This window comes from Gadus chalcogrammus, unplaced genomic scaffold, assembly GCF_026213295.1.
Source record: "Gadus chalcogrammus isolate NIFS_2021 unplaced genomic scaffold, NIFS_Gcha_1.0 GACHA098, whole genome shotgun sequence".
Classification (NCBI taxonomy): domain Eukaryota; kingdom Metazoa; phylum Chordata; class Actinopteri; order Gadiformes; family Gadidae; genus Gadus; species Gadus chalcogrammus.
Genome location: NW_026613533.1, coordinates 50,932 through 73,633, shown reverse-complemented (window position 1 = coordinate 73,633; position 22,702 = coordinate 50,932). Strand labels below are relative to the sequence as shown.

Sequence of the window (22,702 nt, the reverse complement as noted above, 5' to 3'; positions counted from 1 at the left end):
GCCACGGAGGAAGAGCTCATGACCCTGCCCGGGGTCAACCGCCCCGTGGCGCGGAGCATCGTCGAGTACCGGGAATGCATCGGGGGCTTCAAGAAGGTGGAGGACCTAGCGCTGGTGAGTGGGATAGGCGCCACCAAACTGGAGATTATTAAAGTGGAGATCTGCGTGTCGAGTAGGACCAGTTCGTCGCAGCACTCCCCGTCCTCCCTGCGGAGAGACCCGGAGCATATGTCCTCCTGCAGCGGCATGAACATCAACACCGCCACCCCGCCGCAGCTCATGAGCATCCGCGGCATCACGGAGAAACATTGTCGCCTATCGGACCCAACACGGTCCGTTCAAGAGCATCGAAGACCTGGTTCGGGTCGATCACATAAACTGCTCCCTACTGGACAAGATCCGTTTCCAGGTGTTTGTGGAGCGCTCAAGAACTCCGTCCACCAATACCAACGGCGGGCTGACCTACACGGGTCGGTCCCATCCGAGCCCAACCTCGTTCAGCCTCCGGAGCGACGACCCCGACCTCCCGCCGGGAGGACCCACGCAGATGGTGTCCCTGCGGCCCCGCGTGGCACCGGCCCCGCGGGGCGGCCGGGCCGCGGTGCGCCTGGCCACCTTGGACCTTCAGCGCTGCTCCAGTGAAAAGGCCAACAACCCTGGCGTCAAAGAGGTCGTGTGTATGCCCCTACTGGAGAACGAGTGAGTACAACTAACGTGAGGGTTTGCAGGCTCAAAAGCCTGCTCCATCCTTTCTCCGATCGGGGAAACTGTGAAATCGGAGATGGTCGGACAGGAGGTCGGAGTTGGAACAACCCCCACTGATACAAAACCTCATCTCGTCGATTAGAAAAAACCCAAAACCACAGGGGGGGGAATACAAGACCCCTCACCGCGGTAACTACTCACAACTACGCATAGAGCTGAGGCAGCAACAGCGACCGCGTCTACCAATTCCTACGTAATATGACGCGTTTGACGTATCACATAAAAAAACAACGGTTTTTGAAGCCTTGCTCAAAATAGTCACTGTAAAACTGGATTTTTTGCCGATATACGTTTTTAAACTGATAAAATCCTGCATTTTAATTTCAAAGAGCAATTTTCAGAGAATGTTATGTATAAATATTTTTAAAAACATTAACTTCCAATACGCACTTTAAGGGCTGTTATATCATCATTTTTGTCATAATCCTGATTTGCGACCTGATTTAAAGCAGATGTTATGTTTTATTCTTACTAATCAAGATGTCTATGGGATAATGTTGCATCTTGTAAATGACTTTAAACTGAATCTTTTTGTGTTCTGTTGGGAACCAAACGGCCGCAGAACATGTTCAGTTATTAAAGATACGTGCTCACCTGTTGATGATTTGTAGTCTGCTGCTTCTATTGTTTTAGTCCTCGTGTTTATTGTGTACATGTAAGGGACTATTTTTCTGTCTATTTTTGTTAATGAAGCATAATAGCAATAAACAACTCAGTGGATCCAACTGAATGTTCTCATGTGTTCAGCGGATGATTTCTCGTTTTATTAGTGAATAATACTTCCATAAGTGCCTTAAGAATATAAGATAAAATTAATCAGAAATTATAAATAAACCAATAAATGTTATTCCGATTTTATTCTGGGACCTCCTCCCTGGGTTTTGGTTGTGGGGGGGGGGGCGGCCTCAGTCTCTGTCGGTTGTAGAAAGAAACCAAAGACAAAGGGCTGGATACACACTCTCTGTCTTTCTTTCTCTCTCCCCGTCTCTCTCTCTCTCTCTCTCTCTCTCTCTCTCTCTCTCGCTCTCTATCTCTCTTCCAGTCTCTATTATTTTGCAATTGTTCAAATAAAGGCTGTAGATAAAACACAATGAGAAAGACTACATGTCTCGTATGTGCCGTCACGCTCCTGTAACTAGCGTGGACAAGACCGCTAATCTCCCCACCGGCATAACTGAAACTCTCCACATGCCCAAACGTATGCTGCTATCCATTTGGATGGTATGCTGGTACGAACGACCAGCTTCAGCAAGAACGTGACGTATTCCCCTTGCTCCAGCCTTCCAGTTTGCCATTTGTGTTTCTGTCGAGCCACGAGGGGGAGTAGTAGCAGGCTAGTCATCATTAGCAACATAGCCTCTTTAGCAAACCAGCTTCAAAACAAAACTTTACATTGAATTGCACGCAAAGCAAGACCGTGCAATGCATATATTGGTGACCGGATTAAAGCAGCAATGAAATCAAGTGTGTAAGAGGTTTTTAACGACATTAAAACCACCAACGTGGTACAAATAGAAAGAAAATACATCTCATCCCCCATTAACTATGGGCGCAGCCATCTTCTTTGCGAGTTGTATAGCTCTGCACGCTCTACTTTGAAAGCGACGAGATACTTCGACCAAAAGGGGGCGTGCCTCAGTGAAATGCAGCAAGAAAGCTGGGAGATTTGCGACTTTACCACTTCGTAAATCCAAATGGATAGCAGCATTATAATGGTTTTCACCTCTTTGGATGCTTTTGTCATTAACATTAACATTATCAAACTTCTTCACGAAAATGTTTAGTTTTCTTTGCATGAAAAATTATCATTTTAATCCCCAAACATCATATGTGTAACCCGGGGCATATAAAGACTGGGACCAGAAAATAAGTACTTTCTCTCCATTGAAACCCATTCATATTTTTCGATCTCATAGGTCCCATGGGCTCTACCGGAAGGGGCGTGGCTTCGCCACTCTGTAGGTCCATGACTAGCCCTAGGCTAACGTCTTGCCTAACACTTTACCAGGGATAACGTCAAACTGTTGCCGTGTTAACGGGACTAAAAACCAACCGCCGCAGTGTGGGCAGCTGGGGCTGGGGGAGGGCTGCGGGGGGACGGGGCGCGCCACCCCTCCTCGTCCCAGCCGCCGGCGTGGCCGTCAACGGGCCAGACGTCGGAGGGCGGCGGAGGATGGGGTCCCCGAACAGCGCTCCAACGGCCACCCTACGACGGATCCCGGTGGGGGCCCTGAAGGAGGTGGTCCCCGACCACACCCCCAGGGCTCCTGCTGACTCTGGGGTCTGGCAGACGAGGGCCTTCGCTAAGGATTCTGGGGGTTCTACTGTTCTAGGGGGTGGGACCGTTTCGGGGCCCTCCTGGGTCATTTGTGGTTGGTAAACTAATCAGGGTTCATGGGTTGGGGTTTATCGATGTCGGGGTGTGTTGGTGACTCTTGTGTTCATGTTGTGTTCATTGCACCATTACTGAAAGTGTTAGTGTGGTTGAATGGTGGCGTGTGTTTTAGTGTGTACCGTGCTGGTGTTATTAAAGGCAGCGCCGTTGTCCAGCGGTGTATGGGGCGCGGAGCTGCGGCCGACTGCTAAACCTGGGCTCCCGTCTCGTCCTTCACCTGCTGCTCGCCACAATATGATTGTTGAAGTTAAACGGATTGAATTATGGTATATGATCGTCTAGTGAGCTCATGTTTAAAAGGATTATTGTGGGATGTTATTATTTAAATAAGAAGTAAATATTAAATATTTATAATTAGAACTAAGTTTAAGTGGATGCACCAATCTCGTTCAACTGGAGAATGCAGAAAAAAGGAGAGAACTTGACAATAGTAATATTATATCAGTATTCATTAGTGATAGTAATATTATAACAGCATTCATCAGGGATAGTAATATTGTGATAATATTCATTAGTGATGGTAATATTGAAACAGCGTTCATTAGTAATAGTATTATTGTAACAGTATTCATCAGTGATAGTAATATTGTGATAATATCAATTAGTGATAGTAATATTGTGATCATATTCATTGGTGATAGTAATATTGTAACACTGTTCATAAGAGCTAAAATTATATTTTCAGAATCCCAGTTTTACAATTTTAATTTAATACCTGCTTGTATTTCCAGTTGGTCTCATCGATGTTGAGGCTAGAGTGTGAGGTCGTTCTAGATGGCGCTCTATTCCGAGGTGGCTATCACTAAAGCTAACATGAAGCTAAAGCCGTTGTGTATGTTTGGTGTAATGAGCTCACAGGAGTCCCAGCGTTCTGCTCTCAGCGCTTTATTAAAACATTCCTGGACACGACGCTCGGCGATCATGAGTGATGTGATGATGAGAGTTGATCAGGAGCCCGTCCTCTGGCCGGGTCACATGGGGCTCCAGGTGGGAGGTCAGAGGTCAGAGCCCGTCCTCTGGCCGGGTCACATGGGGCTCCAGGGGGGAGGTCAGAGGTCAGAGCCCGTCCTCTGGCCAGGTCGCATGGGGTTTCAGGTGGGAGGTCAGAGGTCAGAGCCCGTCCTCTGGCCGGGTCACATGGGGCTCCGGGTGGGATGTCAGAGGTCAGAGACCCTCCTCTGGACGGGTCACATGGGGCTCCAGGTGGGAGGTCAGAGGTCAGGGTAAGCAGGCCACTGGGGGTTAGCGCGCCGCGGTAAAAGCAGCGACCTCGTCTGAAGAGACTCACGTCCAGGCCCAGTGGGAGGGCCAGCTCTGGAGTCCTGTTCCCCAAGGTGTAGTGGCTGGGTCGGCGAGGCTCCGGGCCCCCCACCGGGGGTCCATAGGGGCTGCAGTCAGGTCTATAGCCGCTGAAGCTGAGCACAGCCATGGTGCGGACTCGGAGGTGAAGGATCCCCCTCCCTTCTGATTCACTGTTCTGTCTGTTCTAACGTGTTGCGCTGACTGGACTGGATGCCTGGACTCTCCTCTTGGTTAACCGGTCAGCACCCCATCATCAATTTAATAGGTTTAGCATGTATTTACCTGTACGTCAATTATGGCCCCCACACTCAAAAAAAAAAATCATTGGATCAACGTGATTTTATCATGCCACCTAAATTCCACGTAAACAAATCATGTTATGTCAGCGAATCTTAATCATGTTATTTGAACACATTGTACATGTGTAGGTTGAACATAATGTTAATATTTTCATTCAACTAATTTGCATCTTGTTGAATTTATTTGTTTGTACTTCATTGGATCAACGTGATTTTATCATGCCACCTAAATTCCACGTAAACAAATCATGTTATGTCAACGAACCTTAATCATGTTATTTGAACACATTGTACATGTGTAGGTTGAACATAATGTTAATATTTTCATTCAACTAATTTGCATCTTGTTGAATTTATTTGTTTGTACTTCATTGAACCAACATGATTTTATCATGCCACCTAAACAAATCATGTTATGTCAGCGAACCTTAATCATGTTATTTGAACATAATTTTAATATTTAAATTAAACTAATTTGCAGGTTTTTTTTATCAAATCAATTTCAATGTATTATATTATTGGTCAAACAACTTAGTCCAACATAATTTCACCTTGTTGTAGTAATTCATGTGGGGTTTGTCAGTTTAACTAATGTTGATCTTGCAAGTGTTTCTTTCATTCCTAGTACAAGAATGTATTGTATACGAACAAATGTGCATAATAGATTTTTTTTACCCAAATGCATGTACACGCAGGTACACACACACACGCAGGTACGCACACACGCAGACGCAGGCACGCAGACGCACACAAAAAAAACCGCAGGTACACACACGCAGCTACGCACACGCAGGTACGCACACGCACAAAAAAAAACGCAGGTACACACACGCAGGTACACACGCGCAGGTACGCACACGCAGGCACGCACGCAGACGCAGGCACGCATACGCAGGCACGCAGACGCACACACAAAAAAAAACGCAGGTACACACACGCAGGTACACACACGCAGGTAGGCACAAGCAGGCACGCACGCAGACGCAGGCACGCATACGCAGGCACGCAGACGCACACACCCAAAAAAAACACGCAGGTACGCACACGCAGGTACGCACACGCAGGTACGCACACGCACGCAGGCACAGGCACGCAGACGCACAAACAAAAAAAACGCAGGTACACACACGCAGGTACGCACACGCAGGCACGCACACACGCAGGCGCAGGCACGCAGACGCACACACAAAAAAAAACGCAGGTACACACACACGCAGGTACACACACGCAGGTACGCACACGCAGGCACGCACGCATACGCAGGCATGCAGACGCACACACAAAAAAAACGCAGGTACACACACGCAGGCACGCACGCAGACGCAGGCACGCATACGCAGGCACGCACACACACACACACACCATCAAAAAAAGATTCTCTGCTCAACAAACATGCAAGACCCTCTGAACTAGTTTTAAACTTATAAAAATAAAAATAAATCTCCACAGACTGTCTATCTGGAGGGAATTCACTCCATCAGCTTATTTTTTAGGAACTGTGCCTTTGAGGACAGCCTCTGCCCATCCAGATTGAGAAGAATTTTCTGTACCACTTCGAATGTACACTTGAGGTCTGCTGGGTAGGTTAAGTTAAGGCAGTAAATCAGTCCAAATAAAAGCACGAAGGCCATTTTTTACCCAAATGCATGTACACGCAGGTACACACACACGCAGGTACGCACACACGCAGACGCAGGCACGCAGACGCACACAAAAAAAAACGCAGGTACACACACACAGCTACGCACACGCAGGTACGCACACGCACAAAAAAAAACGCAGGTACACACACGCAGGTACACACGCGCAGGTACGCACACGCAGGCACGCACGCAGACGCAGGCACGCATACGCAGGCACGCAGACGCACACACAAAAAAAACCGCAGGTACACACACGCAGGTACACACACGCAGGTAGGCACAAGCAGGCACGCACGCAGACGCAGGCACGCATACGCAGGCACGCAGACGCACACACCCAAAAAAAACACGCAGGTACGCACACGCAGGTACGCACACGCAGGTACGCACACGCACGCAGGCACAGGCACGCAGACGCACAAACAAAAAAAACGCAGGTACACACACGCAGGCGCAGGCACGCAGACGCACACACAAAAAAAAACGCAGGTACACACACACGCAGGTACACACACGCAGGTACGCACACGCAGGCACGCACGCAGACGCAGGCACGCATACGCAGGCATGCAGACGCACACACAAAAAAAACGCAGGTACACACACGCAGGCACGCACGCAGACGCAGGCACGCATACGCAGGCACGCACACACACACACACACCATCAAAAAAAGATTCTCTGCTCAACAAACATGCAAGACCCTCTGAACTAGTTTTAAACTTATAAAAATAAAAATAAATCTCCACAGACTGTCTATCTGGAGGGAATTCACTCCATCAGCTTATTTTTTAGGAACTGTGCCTTTGAGGACAGCCTCTGCCCATCCAGATTGAGAAGAATTTTCTGTACCACTTCGAATGTACACTTGAGGTCTGCTGGGTAGGTTAAGTTAAGGCAGTAAATCAGTCCAAATAAAAGCACGAAGGCCATCCCGATGTTGCCAAGATCGCTGATCACCTCCTCTCCCTCGATGAGGACGCCAACGTCCTCTAGTTCGTCTCCAGGCTCCGCGCCTTCCCTTTTCATTGCATAGACTCCCAGCACAGTTTGTGCCTTGCAGGCGCTGACCTCGGTGTCTGTGTTCTGTGGGATATAATATGTACATCGTTTTATTTGTGCTTGAATTTATGAGTTCAAACCAGCTCTGCAGAAAATAGATAAAAATTATCAATATTGTATTAAAACTAAAACTACGTTATGTCTGTCATAAAACAAACAATTTCTATTTGTATTAGTTTCAAATGTATGTTTTGCCACTTAAAAGATGTAGTGCGTTAGAACACGTATTTTGGCACATCTAGTCGTAATGATATAGAGGTCAACGCTCCCCTGCTAACCCCAAACTTGAACCACGACATGGAGGAGAAAGGGATTGTTGGCGGCGAATGTCTCCCGCTTGAGCCCCGCTGAGGGACCACCGCCGGAGGCGGAGGTGCATAAGCGCTGCCCGGCCAAGATCCCTTTCTCCTCCTTGTCGTGGTTCATGTTCTTGAGGGAGTCAAAGCCAAAGTTCCTTCCCCCCCAATTCATTCTCAACCTTGGCTGAGATAACCCCCAATACGAGTCTCGTTGTAGAAATACCAGAGACGAGAGTCCGACGTGTTATGCGCCATCACACCAACAGCAGAACGGTTATCCAAATAACAAGGAAGTGTACAACACTTGCGTTACAGTCCTGGAGCTCTATATCTAAATAATATAATACATAGATATCTATATCATATAACATATTGTGTGCGCCTCCAGACGATATTATGATGATACTCTGGTTCTTCCACTTTCACATCAACCTGAAGTCGACTGAACCACGCGCTGCCTGCTGCCGGCTGCCGGGCGATGGTGCCTCGCGGCAACCGGCGGCATGTCGCAGTTCATGTACTTCAGCGAGTCAAACCAAAGTTCCTTTCCCCCAATTCCTTCTCAACCATGGCTCAGATAACCCCCACGACAGTCTTGTTCTGGAAATACAAGACACGTCAAAGAACCGACAAGAAACACTAGCGTTACAGTGTGTGTATTCACACACACACATGTGGCGCTCGCACGGTCGAATCTCAATGGCGGGCCAACGTCTCTGGGCGGGCCAGGCAGAGTAAGGGGAGGAGCTGAGATTCCTGATGACGTCATGAGCACAGACATCAGTGATGTTGATAGGTTTTCAATGTAGTGAGTCCCCGGGACCCACAGGTGGCGAGTTGGGTGGGTCCCTGAGAAATTCAATGGGTCCCGACTCCCCAGTTTAAAAAATGTGTTTCTTTTTTATTATTATTCTATATCTTAAATTAAATGTATATAAATGAACGTATATGGAGGCAGAAGTAGGTACAGGCAATGTTGAGGTACTCTCTCTAGGCTGATCAGAGTCAGGGAGGAGTGCAGAGGTAGTGGGGACAGAAAATGCAGCTGCAATAGTTTGCTGACCTGCAATAGGTTTCATCTTTTTCTTTGGTGGCATTTTTGCGTTCTCTCTTCTCTTCTCTCTGCCTGTTTCTCGAGAAAAACGGGATCTCGTTGGAAGCGCGATGTATGCGCAGGCGCCGTTTGGGCATAACAATATGGCGGCTGCCGTTCAATGTAGTTTATCACCACCACCGGATTATGTTTCATTTATTTCATTACAGCACGTCCCCTAAATGTTACAACATAATCGACACGAATGAGCACAGCATCGAGCAGGGGAAACGTGGGTTTATTTACTTTGAAGTTCGTATTTTTAATTGTTGAAATGAAATCAGCGGTGACGAGCTAGTTGTTTTGGTAGCGGCTAAATTAGCATGTCGCGATACTTTGTACAGGGGATCACGTCTGCGCCGAGTAGATGCGCAGAGGGTTGAAACAGCGCTTGTCCGGTCTGCTCACAAGGTTTCTTTGGCCAGTTACTGTGATTAAACACGAGTTGTTTAATGTTCACAATGTATCGTTTTTCATGGGGAAAATGAGATGCGTCCCCGGGACGCATGGATAGTGAGTTTAGTGTGTCCTTTCAGATTTTAATGTGTCAGGGACGCAGGACGCGTACCTAGCAACATCACTGAAATCAGCGCGCTTGAGCCTCCGTTTTTTCAAAGGCGAGCAGAACAGCTAGTGCTAGTTTTACACCAAACGCAAGTTTTAGCCACTGGGGGACCATAGGCAGGCTAGGGGAACTCATATTTATGTTAGAAAACCTCCCAAAGTGAGATTTTCATGTCATGGGACCTTTAAGTGATGAGGTGAAGATGTATTTATGGAAGTATATGGAAGGCTCATTCTAACATCATACAAATAAAACCTTTTATTTAAGAGATTATATACTTATTAAGCCAAGTATTTTTCGGGAAAAACACCAATTCCTCTACACAATGCACCTTTATATGTATCACACTTGGTTACTCCTAGAATTTATCATATAAAGCGAATAAATATTGTTTATTTCCAACTTGTTTACAGCCTCTTAAATCAAACATTGTGTATGTAACTCACCATATAATCCTTGAATAATTTATCTGGGTCTTCGTTCAGGTAGACGAACAAGGACTTGAGGACACATGCACGTTTTGTTTCAATTGTGTCGTCCTGAGGGAAGAAAAATAAACTTGAGACAATATTCCATCTTTTTGTTAATACTCTTATAGCACAGGGACAAGAGGCATAATCAACTCTTTAATACAAACCTTGGAAATGTCCACGATGAGATGGCTCATTTTTCTTCCTTGCACTCCACCCTTGCCCTGAAATAACTCCATCAGGCGGGGAGTGTACCGGTCAAGAGCAGCAAAGAATGTTGAGATAAGAGGTACAGTTGATATGCGATGGAACTCCTTATTGATCTGGAAATACAATAATGCACATGTCACTTACCCTTTCAGAACCAACACAAAAATGAACAATGACCCATTAGTTGTTTAATCACCATCAGTGGAGAGAAAAAGGAACTGCTAATAATAAAACCTCAGTACACATAAGACAAGCACCTCTTTCGCATTGAACAGAGCTGGCCATCTGCTCTTGACGTCTGTAACCAAGGGCTCTCCTTCAAGGATTTCCTGCCTCCTGTATGAGAATGTGTTCTCCATTTTCAATGTCACAACAAAGTCATTGTTCCTCTTCTTATTTTCTGAAAGCAGTGCGACACTTTCCTTCTCAAGACTCTCAGTGGTTTCTCCTTTTGGATGCTGCGGACAGTAATTCACTTCCGCCCTTCTAGGCTTTTTGACATTCAGCGCTGCCGAACGCTTGTCTTGGTTCTTGTTCTTGAGGGAATTGATTGTTACCTCAGAGCATCCCAGGCCTCTCAGCTTGGACCGGAAGTTTGCCATTTTGTATTTTAGGCTTATCTTCCACCCGTAGCAGCCATTGAAGGATCCTTGCTCCCTCAAACATGGATGCTTTTTCACAAGTGCTTCTGCAACTTCATTCAAATCGTAGTCAGTGGGATAGGCTTTGAATTTGAGAATTTCTTCTGACAGGCGTTCCAGGATGTGAGATTTAAGCTTTGGTTGGAGGCTAAGGTGAGACCCTCTTGCGCTGTATTCAGCATCAGCTTTTTCGAGCTGTAGTTCAGACTCATAATTAAATTGAGGGATAGAGAAAACACTCGGCCAAGACCTCTGCCGTGCAGAGGGTGAAGACGATGCTGATGAAGCTGATGAAGCAGGCTCGGTATTTTCTGTCTCAACAGAGGAAAATGAGGCATCAAGGTGCTCAACAGAGGAAAATGAGGCATCAAGGTGCTCAACAGGTACTAGCTGGAGCGTAATTGATTCTTCTGCAGAAGAATTATGCAAATAGACCACCTTTAAGGTGGCTTTGTTGTCAATTTCCGCGATCGCTGAAAGATTAATAAATTCCATCCCAAAATCGGCGTCCTGATATTGTAGACGAAAGTCCTGGTCCAATCCAAAATTTTGCTTTAACGTCTTTATCAATTCCTCGATGGAGTCTGGTCTCCCTGCTGGCAGAACGATTTTTCGGGCATCGTCTTCACCCAGGATGACCCTCAGTATCATAGGTTGGGTCATTATGGAGACCTGAAAACGCAAACAAAAAGGTTGAATTTGGCACAATAGGCACTTTTTGTACAAACTGTGTGATGGCTTGTGATGTTTATTTGACAGGTACAATGCACAGGTCCTTAGCAGTACCAGCAAGACAGTCCTTAGCAAGACACTTAACCCTAATTGCTCCTGACGAGCTGGCTGTCGCCTTGCATGGTTAACTCTGCCGTCGGTGTGTCAATGTGTGTTAACCGATGTAAGTCGCTTTGGATAAAAGCGTCTGCTAAATGCCCTAAATGTAAATGTAAACACCATCAATAAAATCCCAACATTAGGAAACCACTAAACCAGACTTCACAAAATGAAAGTTTAAGTCAGCTTATGGAGAAGGCTCGTCTTTTTGTTTGGCAAATACAGGGAAGGTGAGAAGAAATGTATTGATTTTGACTTCACCTTGAAGATAACAGTCTATGATGAGAACATGATTGGGTTGATTGTGGGTGTGAATACTTACAAACATTACTCCCATTATCCGTGCAAGTTAGTGTGTCTCTTCAGAGAAACCAGACGCAGGCATCCCACTGAATAGGCAGCTAACGGGTAGTCATCGAGTAGTTCCCCATGCTCAATCAGAGCCACCTCTCTCACATGTGACGTGTCCAATTCAAAAGCTCGAAAATGCTCTCTATACCAACTAGAGAACTTTTTTACAATAAAATGTATCTTGCCTTGCAAAATACAAATCTGCAGAATTTCAGCTAACTCGGGCAGACCAAATAATTGCCCATGGACAAGAATCATTCCTTTGTTGTAATTCATTCCATTGTATGAAGCAAAGTTTGTAATGTGGACATCAGTCTCATCTGGTAATCTTTGCTTAATAGCAGCTGCAATGTCACCTTGCAAAACATCCACGGGTACTGATGAGACACTTGTTACCGACAAAGGTGTCCTATGGTGAAGACAGTGCAAGTCAGAGGCAATTGCAAGCTGATGTTTTCTTGCAAGAGTGAGAGATATGTTTTTGAAACAGTTGGTATGGCGAGCAATCTGTTTGAAGACACTATGTTTTGCCTCGAATCTCATAGTCCATGCATGGACAAGAGGGCCAAATTGGCGAATCAGAGCAGGATAGTGCTCCAAAAAATGATGCTTAGGGAGAAGACGGTTGTTGGGAAAAAGGTCTTGGTATCTCAGGTGATGTTCATCAATTTTGAACTCGAGGTAAGCTATTGACTCATCAGAGTGGACAGGGGCTACAACAAGCTCCACTATGTCCTTTAGATCCAAAACAACATGCCATACAGGTTCATCCTCCGGAACAAGTGGACCAATGATCAGAGGCAACAATCGAAGCAGAGCCCAATTCTCGTGTGCATTTCCACCAATGCTTTTTTTTACCGAGAAAGTCTGTGGTATTGCAGCAGGACGATTTGTTTTATCTGCCCATTTATATTCAAAAGTTTTGATCAAATTGTTAAGTTTTTCTAAAGTGAAATACTTTTTTGAAATCAAAAGAGAAAAACAATGAGCTAGCTCTACAGGTATAATGCCCTCAAAAAGATCATGGGCAAGATCTGGAGGATAACCTGCAGTAAGATGAAAATGTGACAGAGCCTTGCTCAGAACACATTCACGTTTAACACCACAGTATGCACTTGCCTTTTCCAGTGCACACTTTAAGTGTGCATCATGAAGTTCCAGCGTTCTGCGCTCAAAACGACCAGCTGTCAATGACTGAATTTCTGTTTTCTTAGCTGTACAGAATCTACAGATGTATTCACCAGAGAAACTTTCTACAAAACCTGCCAGGCCATGGGCACCTAGGTTATCAGCTATTACGCAACTCACAGTGCCTTTGATACACTTATTCAATTGACTGATGAACAAACCATGCTCCTCCAGAATTACCAGATCTTTCAAAAGTGGATCCAAAACTTCTTTGAAACCGAATTTCCTCAAATCGTCACTTTTACAAAGAACAGCTAAATAAATTGATGAGAGAGCAGAATGAGAGCCGGGCGGCAAATTGTCCAAAACCCAATACACCCCACAAAGCTTGTGCTTTTTGCGAGAGGTCCCAAGAGGATTACAAACCTCAAATTCGTCGATGTAAAGTTTTATGGAAAATCTCAACTCATCAACAGCTAGAAAGCTATTTGTTTTGTAATTTTCACCATCTCGAAAAGACCTGTAAACTCGTTGATCACCATGCAAAGCTTCTCTATTTATTTGACCAGTGTGTTCTTCAATCACTTTATTCACTATTTTATTGTGACTCAGTACTTCCTGCAATAACTGTAATAATGGGACATATTGAAATGACCTCCTTTGTTCCACAGATAAAATATACTATCGCTTCAACAACTCTAAAATGAACCTTGTAATATTTTTTTCTTTTATAGGATGTGGCAAGAGGGCCAGACCTTTCAAAACTTTTAGAGACAGGGTTAGAGACGAATACAGAATTAGCAAGTTCTTCGACAACTGCCGGACCAATATTGAGGTTATGGCTCTTGAAGATTTCTGTAATTGTATGCTTTGTGACAGGTACACTAGCTGAACTTAGAAAATGCAACTCTTCCAGTAACTCATCCACACCTTTTGCAGGAATATGAAATATATGTTCTAATTTTAACAATATTGCTGCTATTTTCCGCTCAATAACTTCTGGCAGATTTTCCACAGCTCCAATTTCCTTTACTGTCACTGTCTCAGCCTCAACTTCATCAAATGACACATCAGCTGGATAGCCAGTCCCAACACCGTCAGAGGCAACCGGTCCTTCAACGGGGTTCACAAACTTAATCACACTGGTTTTAAAATCTTGCAGTGTGTGTGGATGATGCTTTCTCTTTTTATGAGTGTTAAATGTACTATTAATATTGGTTTGGAAAGAGCATCCAAGAAATACACAACCAACCGTCTCACAACTTCGCAGATGTGTCCCAATGTGAACAAAAAAATCCCTCTCAGTAGAGAGGTCACTACGTCCGCATACCTCACATTTAAATGTTACTGAATTCAACGCAGTCTGTGTAGGTTGGAATGAATTAGCTTTATAGACATGGGTTCGGAGTCCAGTCCACGTCCTGAATGTGCAAGGACAATTTACATATATGCATTGATATTGTTGGCCTCTCCCATAATGATGATGTAGTTTATAATGTTTCAGTAATTTGTACCTGCTAGTCTCTCTGGTTACACAATGTCTGCACTGCCACATAGAGGTCAGGTCACTGTAACAAAAAAAATAAAAATAAAGATTAGCAAATAATTCATATGCAACATGTCAAGGGAATGTGATCTTGATAAATAAATAAATAAATAAATAAGCAGGATATTTATTATGATGAAAAAGGACAGTACTTTGCATCTCCCCCACACATGCATGCCACACAACACGTTAATGGCGGTTTTATTGTTGTTTTTTTTGTTAAATAAGTGAGACTCAATATTGTTATTTCAAGCATCATTAAAACATTTAAGATATGATCATAGACAACATGCAAACTACATTTCCTCACATGAAATAGCAAGCTACAGGTCAGCACTTTAACACATCTTCTGAGCGAAGAATCTAGGAATTTTGCAAGTGGACTTTTTATTTTAGCTTATATATTGATGCAGGTGATGAGTTTGTATTAACAGCACAATGTAGTATCAAATGTTGAACAGATAAAACTGAAGGAACTCTGTTAACAGCAAGGCCTTATAAAAAAAATGTGAGCAAATACTCATAAGGCAACCTCAGGAATGAGTAAATTCAGTTTGCAAAAATTATTTAACACTGATATCAGCTTAATGTTATGTTTATTTATGTTTGTACAAATGGATAAACAATCTGATACAAATATTAACTTACCATGTGAGGCTAAAGGTATCAGCAGACAAAAATCTGAGCAGGGGGACAGCTACTTTTCTGATGTATTTCTGGTGAAAAAAAAAGAAAGATGAACAGTTTTAAAATGTTATAAACATGGCATCTGCCCGAATGCCAGACCGTCGCTGGCTCTAATATATATATATTATCGCGCTGGAGGCAACGCAACTGAAGATGAGAGATGAGACGCGACTAAAATGTTGGTGGTGCTATTTGGACATTCAAAATGCATATTTTCCAATCATTACCCTCCCGTAAGGTTCTTATGCAACGGAAACATGAAACAACGTTCACTCCTCCAGTAAATAGGACGGACCTTAGCTACAGAGGCGGGCCGTCAGGGCCAGCAAAGCCTTCTCTGCTGGACTAGAACCTTTCAGAACAATACATTATTTTTATTAAATATATAATTGATACCTTTTAATATATATATATATATATATATATATATATATATATATATATATATATATATATATATATATATATATATATATATATTTATTTATTTATTTATTTATTTTTTCATTCTATTTTAATAAGTTTGTTCACATAAGTCTAAATACGTATTTATTTATTTTTCCTTCAGTTGCGTTGCCTCCAGCACGATAATATATATATTAGCGCCAGCGACGGACTGGACGGTCTGGCATTCGGGCAGATGCCATAGGGGCCGCGGCCTCCCGTGGGCCGGCCAATCATGCTTGTCGGGTTCGCGCGGCCGCTTCGTCGCAAAATAGATAGAATGAAAAAATATATATATATTCAAAAGGTATCAATTATCTGTCTAATAAAAATAATGTATTGTTCTGAAAGGTTCTAGTCCAGCAGAGAAGGCTTTGCTAGCCCTGACGGCCCGCCTCTGTAGCTAAGATCCAACGTGTCATTAACACAACGAAATTAACACTGATGCACACGTGCACTAACACCATGGCTATGACCATGTGCTAGCACTCCCCCACTACCCATGCACACGTGCGCTAGCAACATGGCTATGACTATGTGGTGGCACTCCCCGCTACCAATGCACACGGTGGTGGTTGTATACACATACATTGCCATTTCTTTCAATACGAAGCACGAAAATCAACTTTGAGAATACTCGGGTGGTCCATGGGTGTAAATTATAGAAACCTAGCAAGGCGGAGTTGAGCTACTTACCGCTAACTAGGAAACGAGTGACAGAGAAAACTTGGGAAATGTATCATAAAGGCTAATAAGTACAATTTAACACTCACACGGTTAAATAATATACATTCGTGATTATAGATATGAATTACTTACCTCGTAAATTGAAGGATGCTATACGATAAATATGGAGCAAGTGCTAGTCGTCCGTATCAGTCCGTGTCATCCGGTCGGTCATGGGCGGGAACGAGCATGCGCAATAGCTCACAGTACAACAGTCATTGTCTTGATTAATCCACTTCTCATTGGATTGATATATATGTTTCTGATTGATCTGCATTTTCTTCAAATCAGCTATTATGAACAAGAATGAATCATGTAATGACGAAAAACATGTTTCAATCATTTCATGTTAACATAATTCTAGCTTGCTAATCAAACACATGCCCTAGTTCATTTTTTTGAGTGCATGGCACTCCTGACCATCCCTGGAGGAAGGGATCCCCTACTATGCGTTTCTTCTCAAGATTTCTTCCTTGCTGATTTAAGGGAGTTGTTTCTAGCCCTTGTGTTTTGGGAGTGGTTAAAGGGGGGAGTCATCAACATTTGGCCTGTTAGGCCCTTTGAGACTGTAATGGTGATTAAAGGCTATAATAAAATGTGATATAAATTGAATAGAATGAGGAGGAATCCAGAGGCTGGAGGCTGAAGCGTCTGAGGCGCTGGTCGAGCGCCTCACGCGCCTTCTGCTCTCCAAAGCCAAAGTAAATGAGTCCCGAGACGAGGCGACGGACACACGGGTCATGTTCCAGTACCTGTTGTGTACCGTGTTTACTGTGGATGCAATGAATCCATCAGATTAAAGTCTGGTTCCAGGCTCTGGTCTCTGGGGTTTAGCCTTTAAGAGCAGCGCACCGACGCTCCACACTACAGTAATAGATCTACTATGTTTAAGGGGAAAAGGGAATCAAAAGGAATAAAACAGTGCTGTTCAGCTCAAAATATGTACCAGGATGGTCACCTAAAAAAGAAAAATGAAAGAAACAGATAAACAGATGGCATAAAAAACAGGCCTTTGAAATAACAGGTTAAAATGAATGAAATAATAAATAAAAGGGGGGGGAGTTTTCTTTTCTAAAAAGGCCTGACGTTCCGTTGTTATCCAACTTCTTCAGAGGCTAGGGTCTGGGTTAGCCTTTAGATCAAAGCCCCGTTAACCCGGACACTCAAATGGTGGAGCTCTCTGTGGGCCTTAACAACAGGGAGCCTGGGGGTGGGAGGGCAGCGGGCCAGCTCCATGCACTCTGCATTAAGGCCTCAGAGCGCTATCCCCAAGACACCATCTATGTCCCAGACATCCACTTCTCCCGCTACCTATCCAGACCACAACAGGACACACTGAGATATCTCAACGGACACTACTAAGACCACATCCCTCACGTCTTGTATGGAACCTACCCCACCATAACCTCATCCACCACCAGGTCTCCCCATAACCCCAACCCTCACCCTGACCCCCACCATAACCTCATCCACCACCAGGTCTCCCCATAACCCCAACCCTCACCCTGACCCCCACCATAACCTCATCCACCACCAGGTCTCCCCATAACCCCAACCCTCACCCTGACCCCCACCGTAACCTCATCCACCACCAGGTCTCCCCATAACCCCAACCCTCACCCTGACCCCCACCGTAACCTCATCCACCACCAGGTCTCCCCATAACCCCAACCCTCACCCTGACCCCCACCGTAACCTCATCCACCACCAGGTCTCCCCATAACCCCAACCCTCACCCTGACCCCCACCGTAACCTCATCCACCACCAGGTCTCCCCATAACCCCAACCCTCACCCTGACCCCCACCGTAACCTCATCCACCGCCAGGTCTCCCCATAACCCCAACCCTCACCCTGACCCCCACCGTAACCTCATCCACCGCCAGGTCTCCCCATAACCCCAACCCTCACCCTGACCCCCACCGTAACCTCATCCACCCACTGCAAAAAAGCGTGGTCAAATTTTAAGATATAAACACTTAAATCTATCAGAAAATGGCTTAAAAGTAGTGAAATTATCTGTCCATGCAGCAAGATAACTTTTCTTGACAAGTTGTCTTAAAATAAGCTGCTGTTGGGCAAAATAACCTGCTGAGTACATCACATGTACATTACAAATATAGCTAACTCCTACCCTAGCCTGATGAGCACATCACATGGCAGTCACATTACAATATAGTCAACTTTTAACACATAACACAAACATGATAATATAGTCAGGTCAAGGCCAGAGCCAAGGCCCCATTTCCCAAGCAGGCAAATGGTAGACAATCAGACAATGCACCAGTCATCCTCAAGAACGGGAGAGCCACATTAATTTATCACACAGGAGACACTTCGAAGCTCTCCCCCGTTAGGAGGAACACAAGGGATACACATGCATATACCAGGGCCTGGGAGCCAAGGTCAAGCAAAAACACACAGAACCACACACACCTCAAACGCACACACCTCATCGAGAGGAGGATACAGCATAACGCCCCGTGCCCACTACATGCGTCCGTTGACTGATGTGGGAAGGCGTGGCTGACTGATGGGGGAGTAGTCTTTGCAGATGCATCCGTCAGCCAATCAAATCGCTTCGCCGGGTTCTTCCCGCTACTTCCTGCTTGTTGCGATGCAAGATGACCCGCTTTCCATGCAGTATCGTCAGAGGCCGAGTCGCGTCACAGTGCTTAAATTTGCATACGCGATTGTTACGTCCCCCGCTAGGGGAAGGGGTGGCAACATAAAACCAGATGTCTTTGGTTAACTGGAAGTTGTTTATTTGTTTATTTAGCCCAGTGCATGGGATAAGTTCCCGTGTAGCAATTAACAAGAACCTCGATCAACCAACAAATAACCATTCGAAGACCCAATATGGCAAGCTTCATATCCAAGGCCAGCTGCCGTGGATGTTGAGCTCGCCCGTGCTTTATCCTCCCGGATCCTCGGCCCTCCGATGCAGCAGCCAATCACGTCCGGGGACAGGCACATCAAAATTAACATAATGGTCAACAAATCACACGCGGGGAAAAACACATGATCATTAGCATGAGCATCGACAAACTGAGGATTTTACTCATGAGGGCGGGGTGTCAATCAGCAACCGTACAGCGATCTGATTGGATGACGGATCCGTCGCTGCCAAAAAGTTGAACATTTTTCAACTTCTTGACTGAGCCGAAGGCTCCAACGGAACGTACGGATCCACAATGCATTGCGCGTCCGTCCCCATTAAAGTCAATGGGGATAACGCAACGGACGCATGTAGTGGGCACGGGGCGTAAGACTGTATCACACAGGGACTCTGGATCTTCTTCTGAAGCAGACCTTCCACGGAGGCGAAGCTCTGGACGAACCATCAGCGCTGATTAGGGACTCCCGACATATTCGATCTCTCACGCTTTATGACTCTGTATAACCGTTGCCACTTTACTTAATAAATCCAAGGTCCTCGTGCCGACAGACTTTATTACCTCTCCGTCTCATTTCATCTGGTCCAGTAACTAGACAGACCTTTTTTCCCCTCACTGCCTCTAGACTAGAATTAAGCAGTCTCTGGTAAGTGTTCTTGGTCTAATAATAAGTTCACAGATGCTAAATTCTAGATAATTATACTTATAACCAGTCTCTGTCTAGTATCCTTGGTCTAATATTAAGTTCACAAATGCTAAATTCTAGATAATTATACTTATAACCAGTCTCTGTCTAGTATCCTTGGTCTAATATTAAGTTCACAAATGCTAAATTCTAGATAATTATACTTATAACCAGTCTCTGATTAGTATCCTTGGTCTAAGAATAAGTTCACAGATGCTCAATTCTAGATAATTATACTTATAACCAGTCTGATTAGTATCCTTGGTCTAATAATAAGTTCACAGATTCTAAATTCTAGATAATTATACTTATAACCAGTCTCTGATTAGTATCCTTGGTCTAATATTAAGTTCACATATGCTCAATTCTAGATAATTATACTTATAACCAGTCTGATTAGTATCCTTGGTCTAATAATAAGTTCACAGATTCTAAATTCTAGATAAAAATACTTATAACCAGTCTCTGGATAGTGTTTATGGCCTGAAAACAAGTTCACAGATGTTAAATTCTAGATAGAAGTACTTGAAATCAGTCTTACATTGTCAACACAATTAGTATAGTAGTTACTGGAAACAAGTTTCCTGATCTTAAAATAAAGGCAGTTATCCAGGAAGAGAGCATGTGCCAAAAAGCAGACCAATAAATTCATTCAAGTAACATCATAGGGGAAAACCAGTGTGTACCAACTAAAATGTAAATGTTGTGCTGTGTAATAAGGCACCACAAACCAGGATTAACAGTACATAGGTTATTGCTTTAATTTCTCGCCAATGTGAATTGCATTGAAATAAAAGTCAGTCAATGTGTAAAAGATTTTCAATGAGTCACTTAGCTTCCACAGGGAAGTTCAACTGGACCCAACAAATATGCCAAATATACAAATGAAAAATGAAACAAATGTACAAATATCAAATAAGCCAGCAACATTTTGGCTCATAGAATGGTATACAATATGGTACAGTGCTTTGGTATAACTCACTGAAGACAATGGTATTTGAAAAATATCTTAGCCTAATACTTGATATAATTTAGATTAATTGGTATAATTTAGATGAATTGTAGTGGACTTCTCTAAATAATATTGCATAAAGATATAATTTTTTTTTACAGGTCCCATGACATGCCAACCGGTGTGGTGTGATTAGCCGTTACAAGCCGTTTTGGAAATCTGCCCCTTATGACATCACAGGTGGGTGTGTCCACCTAGAAGGATAGATGTCCAACGTTTGCTACAGTCCACTAGGTAGGCTGGTAGACTGATCTATCCAGCACACATCTGGTGGACACGCCCACCCGTGTGATGTCATAAGGTGCTGATTTCCAAAACGGCTTGTAACTATGGCAAGCCAACCCCGACAGAAATCGACCTCATGCCGTCACGTATCACCTTCATTACGCCGTAATAAAAACGTAAAAAAGAACAGTGTTTTTTACGCAGTCATGCGCAAAAGATGCGCTGTAATTTACGCCGCAATGAAGTCCTTCAAGAGCATGCGTAAAAAACGCAGTTTAGAGCATCAAACCGCGCTCTAAACATCTCTCTGCCAATGCATTTGGTCTGCTTGTCTTGATCAGCGATTGGGCGCAAACACTACAAATGCATTGGCTGAGAGAAAAGAAGGGCGGAGATTATTAGCATACGAGAGACGCCGTATTTTACGCGCGCTCTTAAAGGACTTCATTGCGGCGTAAAAAGCGGCGCATTTTTTGCGCATGACGGCGTAAAAAACACTGTTTTTCTAAATTTTACAGCGTTTTTTACGGCGTCATGAAGGTGATACGTGACTGAATTAGGTTGTTTTCTGTCGGGGTTGGCTTTCTATCTGTAACGGCTAATCCCACCACACCTGGTGGCATGTCATGGGACCTTTAAATACTTTCCTGTGAATAAATTCAGCACACGCATAATAAATGCTAGCAATGTGCAATCAAGAGCAGGATATTGCATAAAAAGAAACTGCAAACAAACGTTTACCCCCCCCGTGAAATTATTTTAACCTGTTCAAACTGTAGGTTACAAAGGGAACAAATATTTTTGCAGAAGCAACATTTTTATGAACAACCAATGTACGCCGTTGTGGCATCCCGATCATGAATTGCATCATGAAGCACCTCAGTCTGAATTACAGACAGAAGTGTGGAAACAAACTTCGGATAGGTCAAGTGAAGGGTGTAGTAGTAGGCCATCAATGTAAGCATACCATTGAAGACATCTTCCAGGGTACTCACAGGGGAGTTGCCAATTGCGAGAATGCAGGTACTGCCGTCGTATAGAAGGACTGGGGAGGACAGTTGGCGTTTCTCAAGGTACTTGTTGGGATCCTCATTTTCCTACAGATTGACCAAATGTGAAAAAAGTCAGGATGTGGAGCATAATAGAGTAAAAACAATGTGGACACTACACAACCTAGTTCTTAACTCAAGGACATGAATTAATGCTTCACTGGCTCCTCCGAGACGTTTTGGTGGTGGTGTTGGTGATGGGAAGAGGGATGGTAATGCCTTCAGAAGGGCAATGGTGAAATCTGCTGGGTGGAAGCAATGTCAGAACAAGAGAAAACTCATTATGCATTGAACCTTACAATAATACTCTACTTCATAGAACTTTAACATTCAACATTGCAAATTTATCACATAAAAGTTACTTCAGTAAACAGCATA

The 22,702-nt window shown here is 44.2% G+C and overlaps 2 protein-coding genes across 3 annotated transcripts; both read right to left on the bottom strand.

The window, feature by feature from the left end:
* Positions 1-6,966: 6,966 nt before the first annotated feature.
* LOC130378678 (uncharacterized) lies at positions 6,967-11,561 on the bottom strand. Of its 2 annotated transcripts, XM_056585383.1 has the most exons (3): positions 9,870-11,561; positions 8,198-8,365; positions 6,967-7,490 (listed from the first exon to the last, which is right to left on the bottom strand). In XM_056585383.1, exon 1 carries the CDS (start codon positions 11,405-11,407, stop codon positions 10,325-10,327), a length of 1,083 nt encoding a protein of 360 aa, XP_056441358.1. In that variant the 5' UTR covers positions 11,408-11,561; the 3' UTR covers positions 6,967-7,490; positions 8,198-8,365; positions 9,870-10,324. The 2 variants fall into 2 exon arrangements, with proteins under 2 accessions (XP_056441358.1, XP_056441359.1); XM_056585384.1 differs by lacking the exon at positions 8,198-8,365.
* Positions 11,562-12,620: 1,059 nt separating this feature from the next.
* LOC130378679 (uncharacterized) lies at positions 12,621-16,838 on the bottom strand. The gene is made up of 3 exons (XM_056585386.1): positions 16,551-16,838; positions 15,249-15,316; positions 12,621-14,622 (listed from the first exon to the last, which is right to left on the bottom strand). Exon 3 carries the CDS (start codon positions 14,607-14,609, stop codon positions 13,653-13,655), a length of 957 nt encoding a protein of 318 aa, XP_056441361.1. The 5' UTR covers positions 14,610-14,622; positions 15,249-15,316; positions 16,551-16,838; the 3' UTR covers positions 12,621-13,652.
* Positions 16,839-22,702: the final 5,864 nt, after the last annotated feature.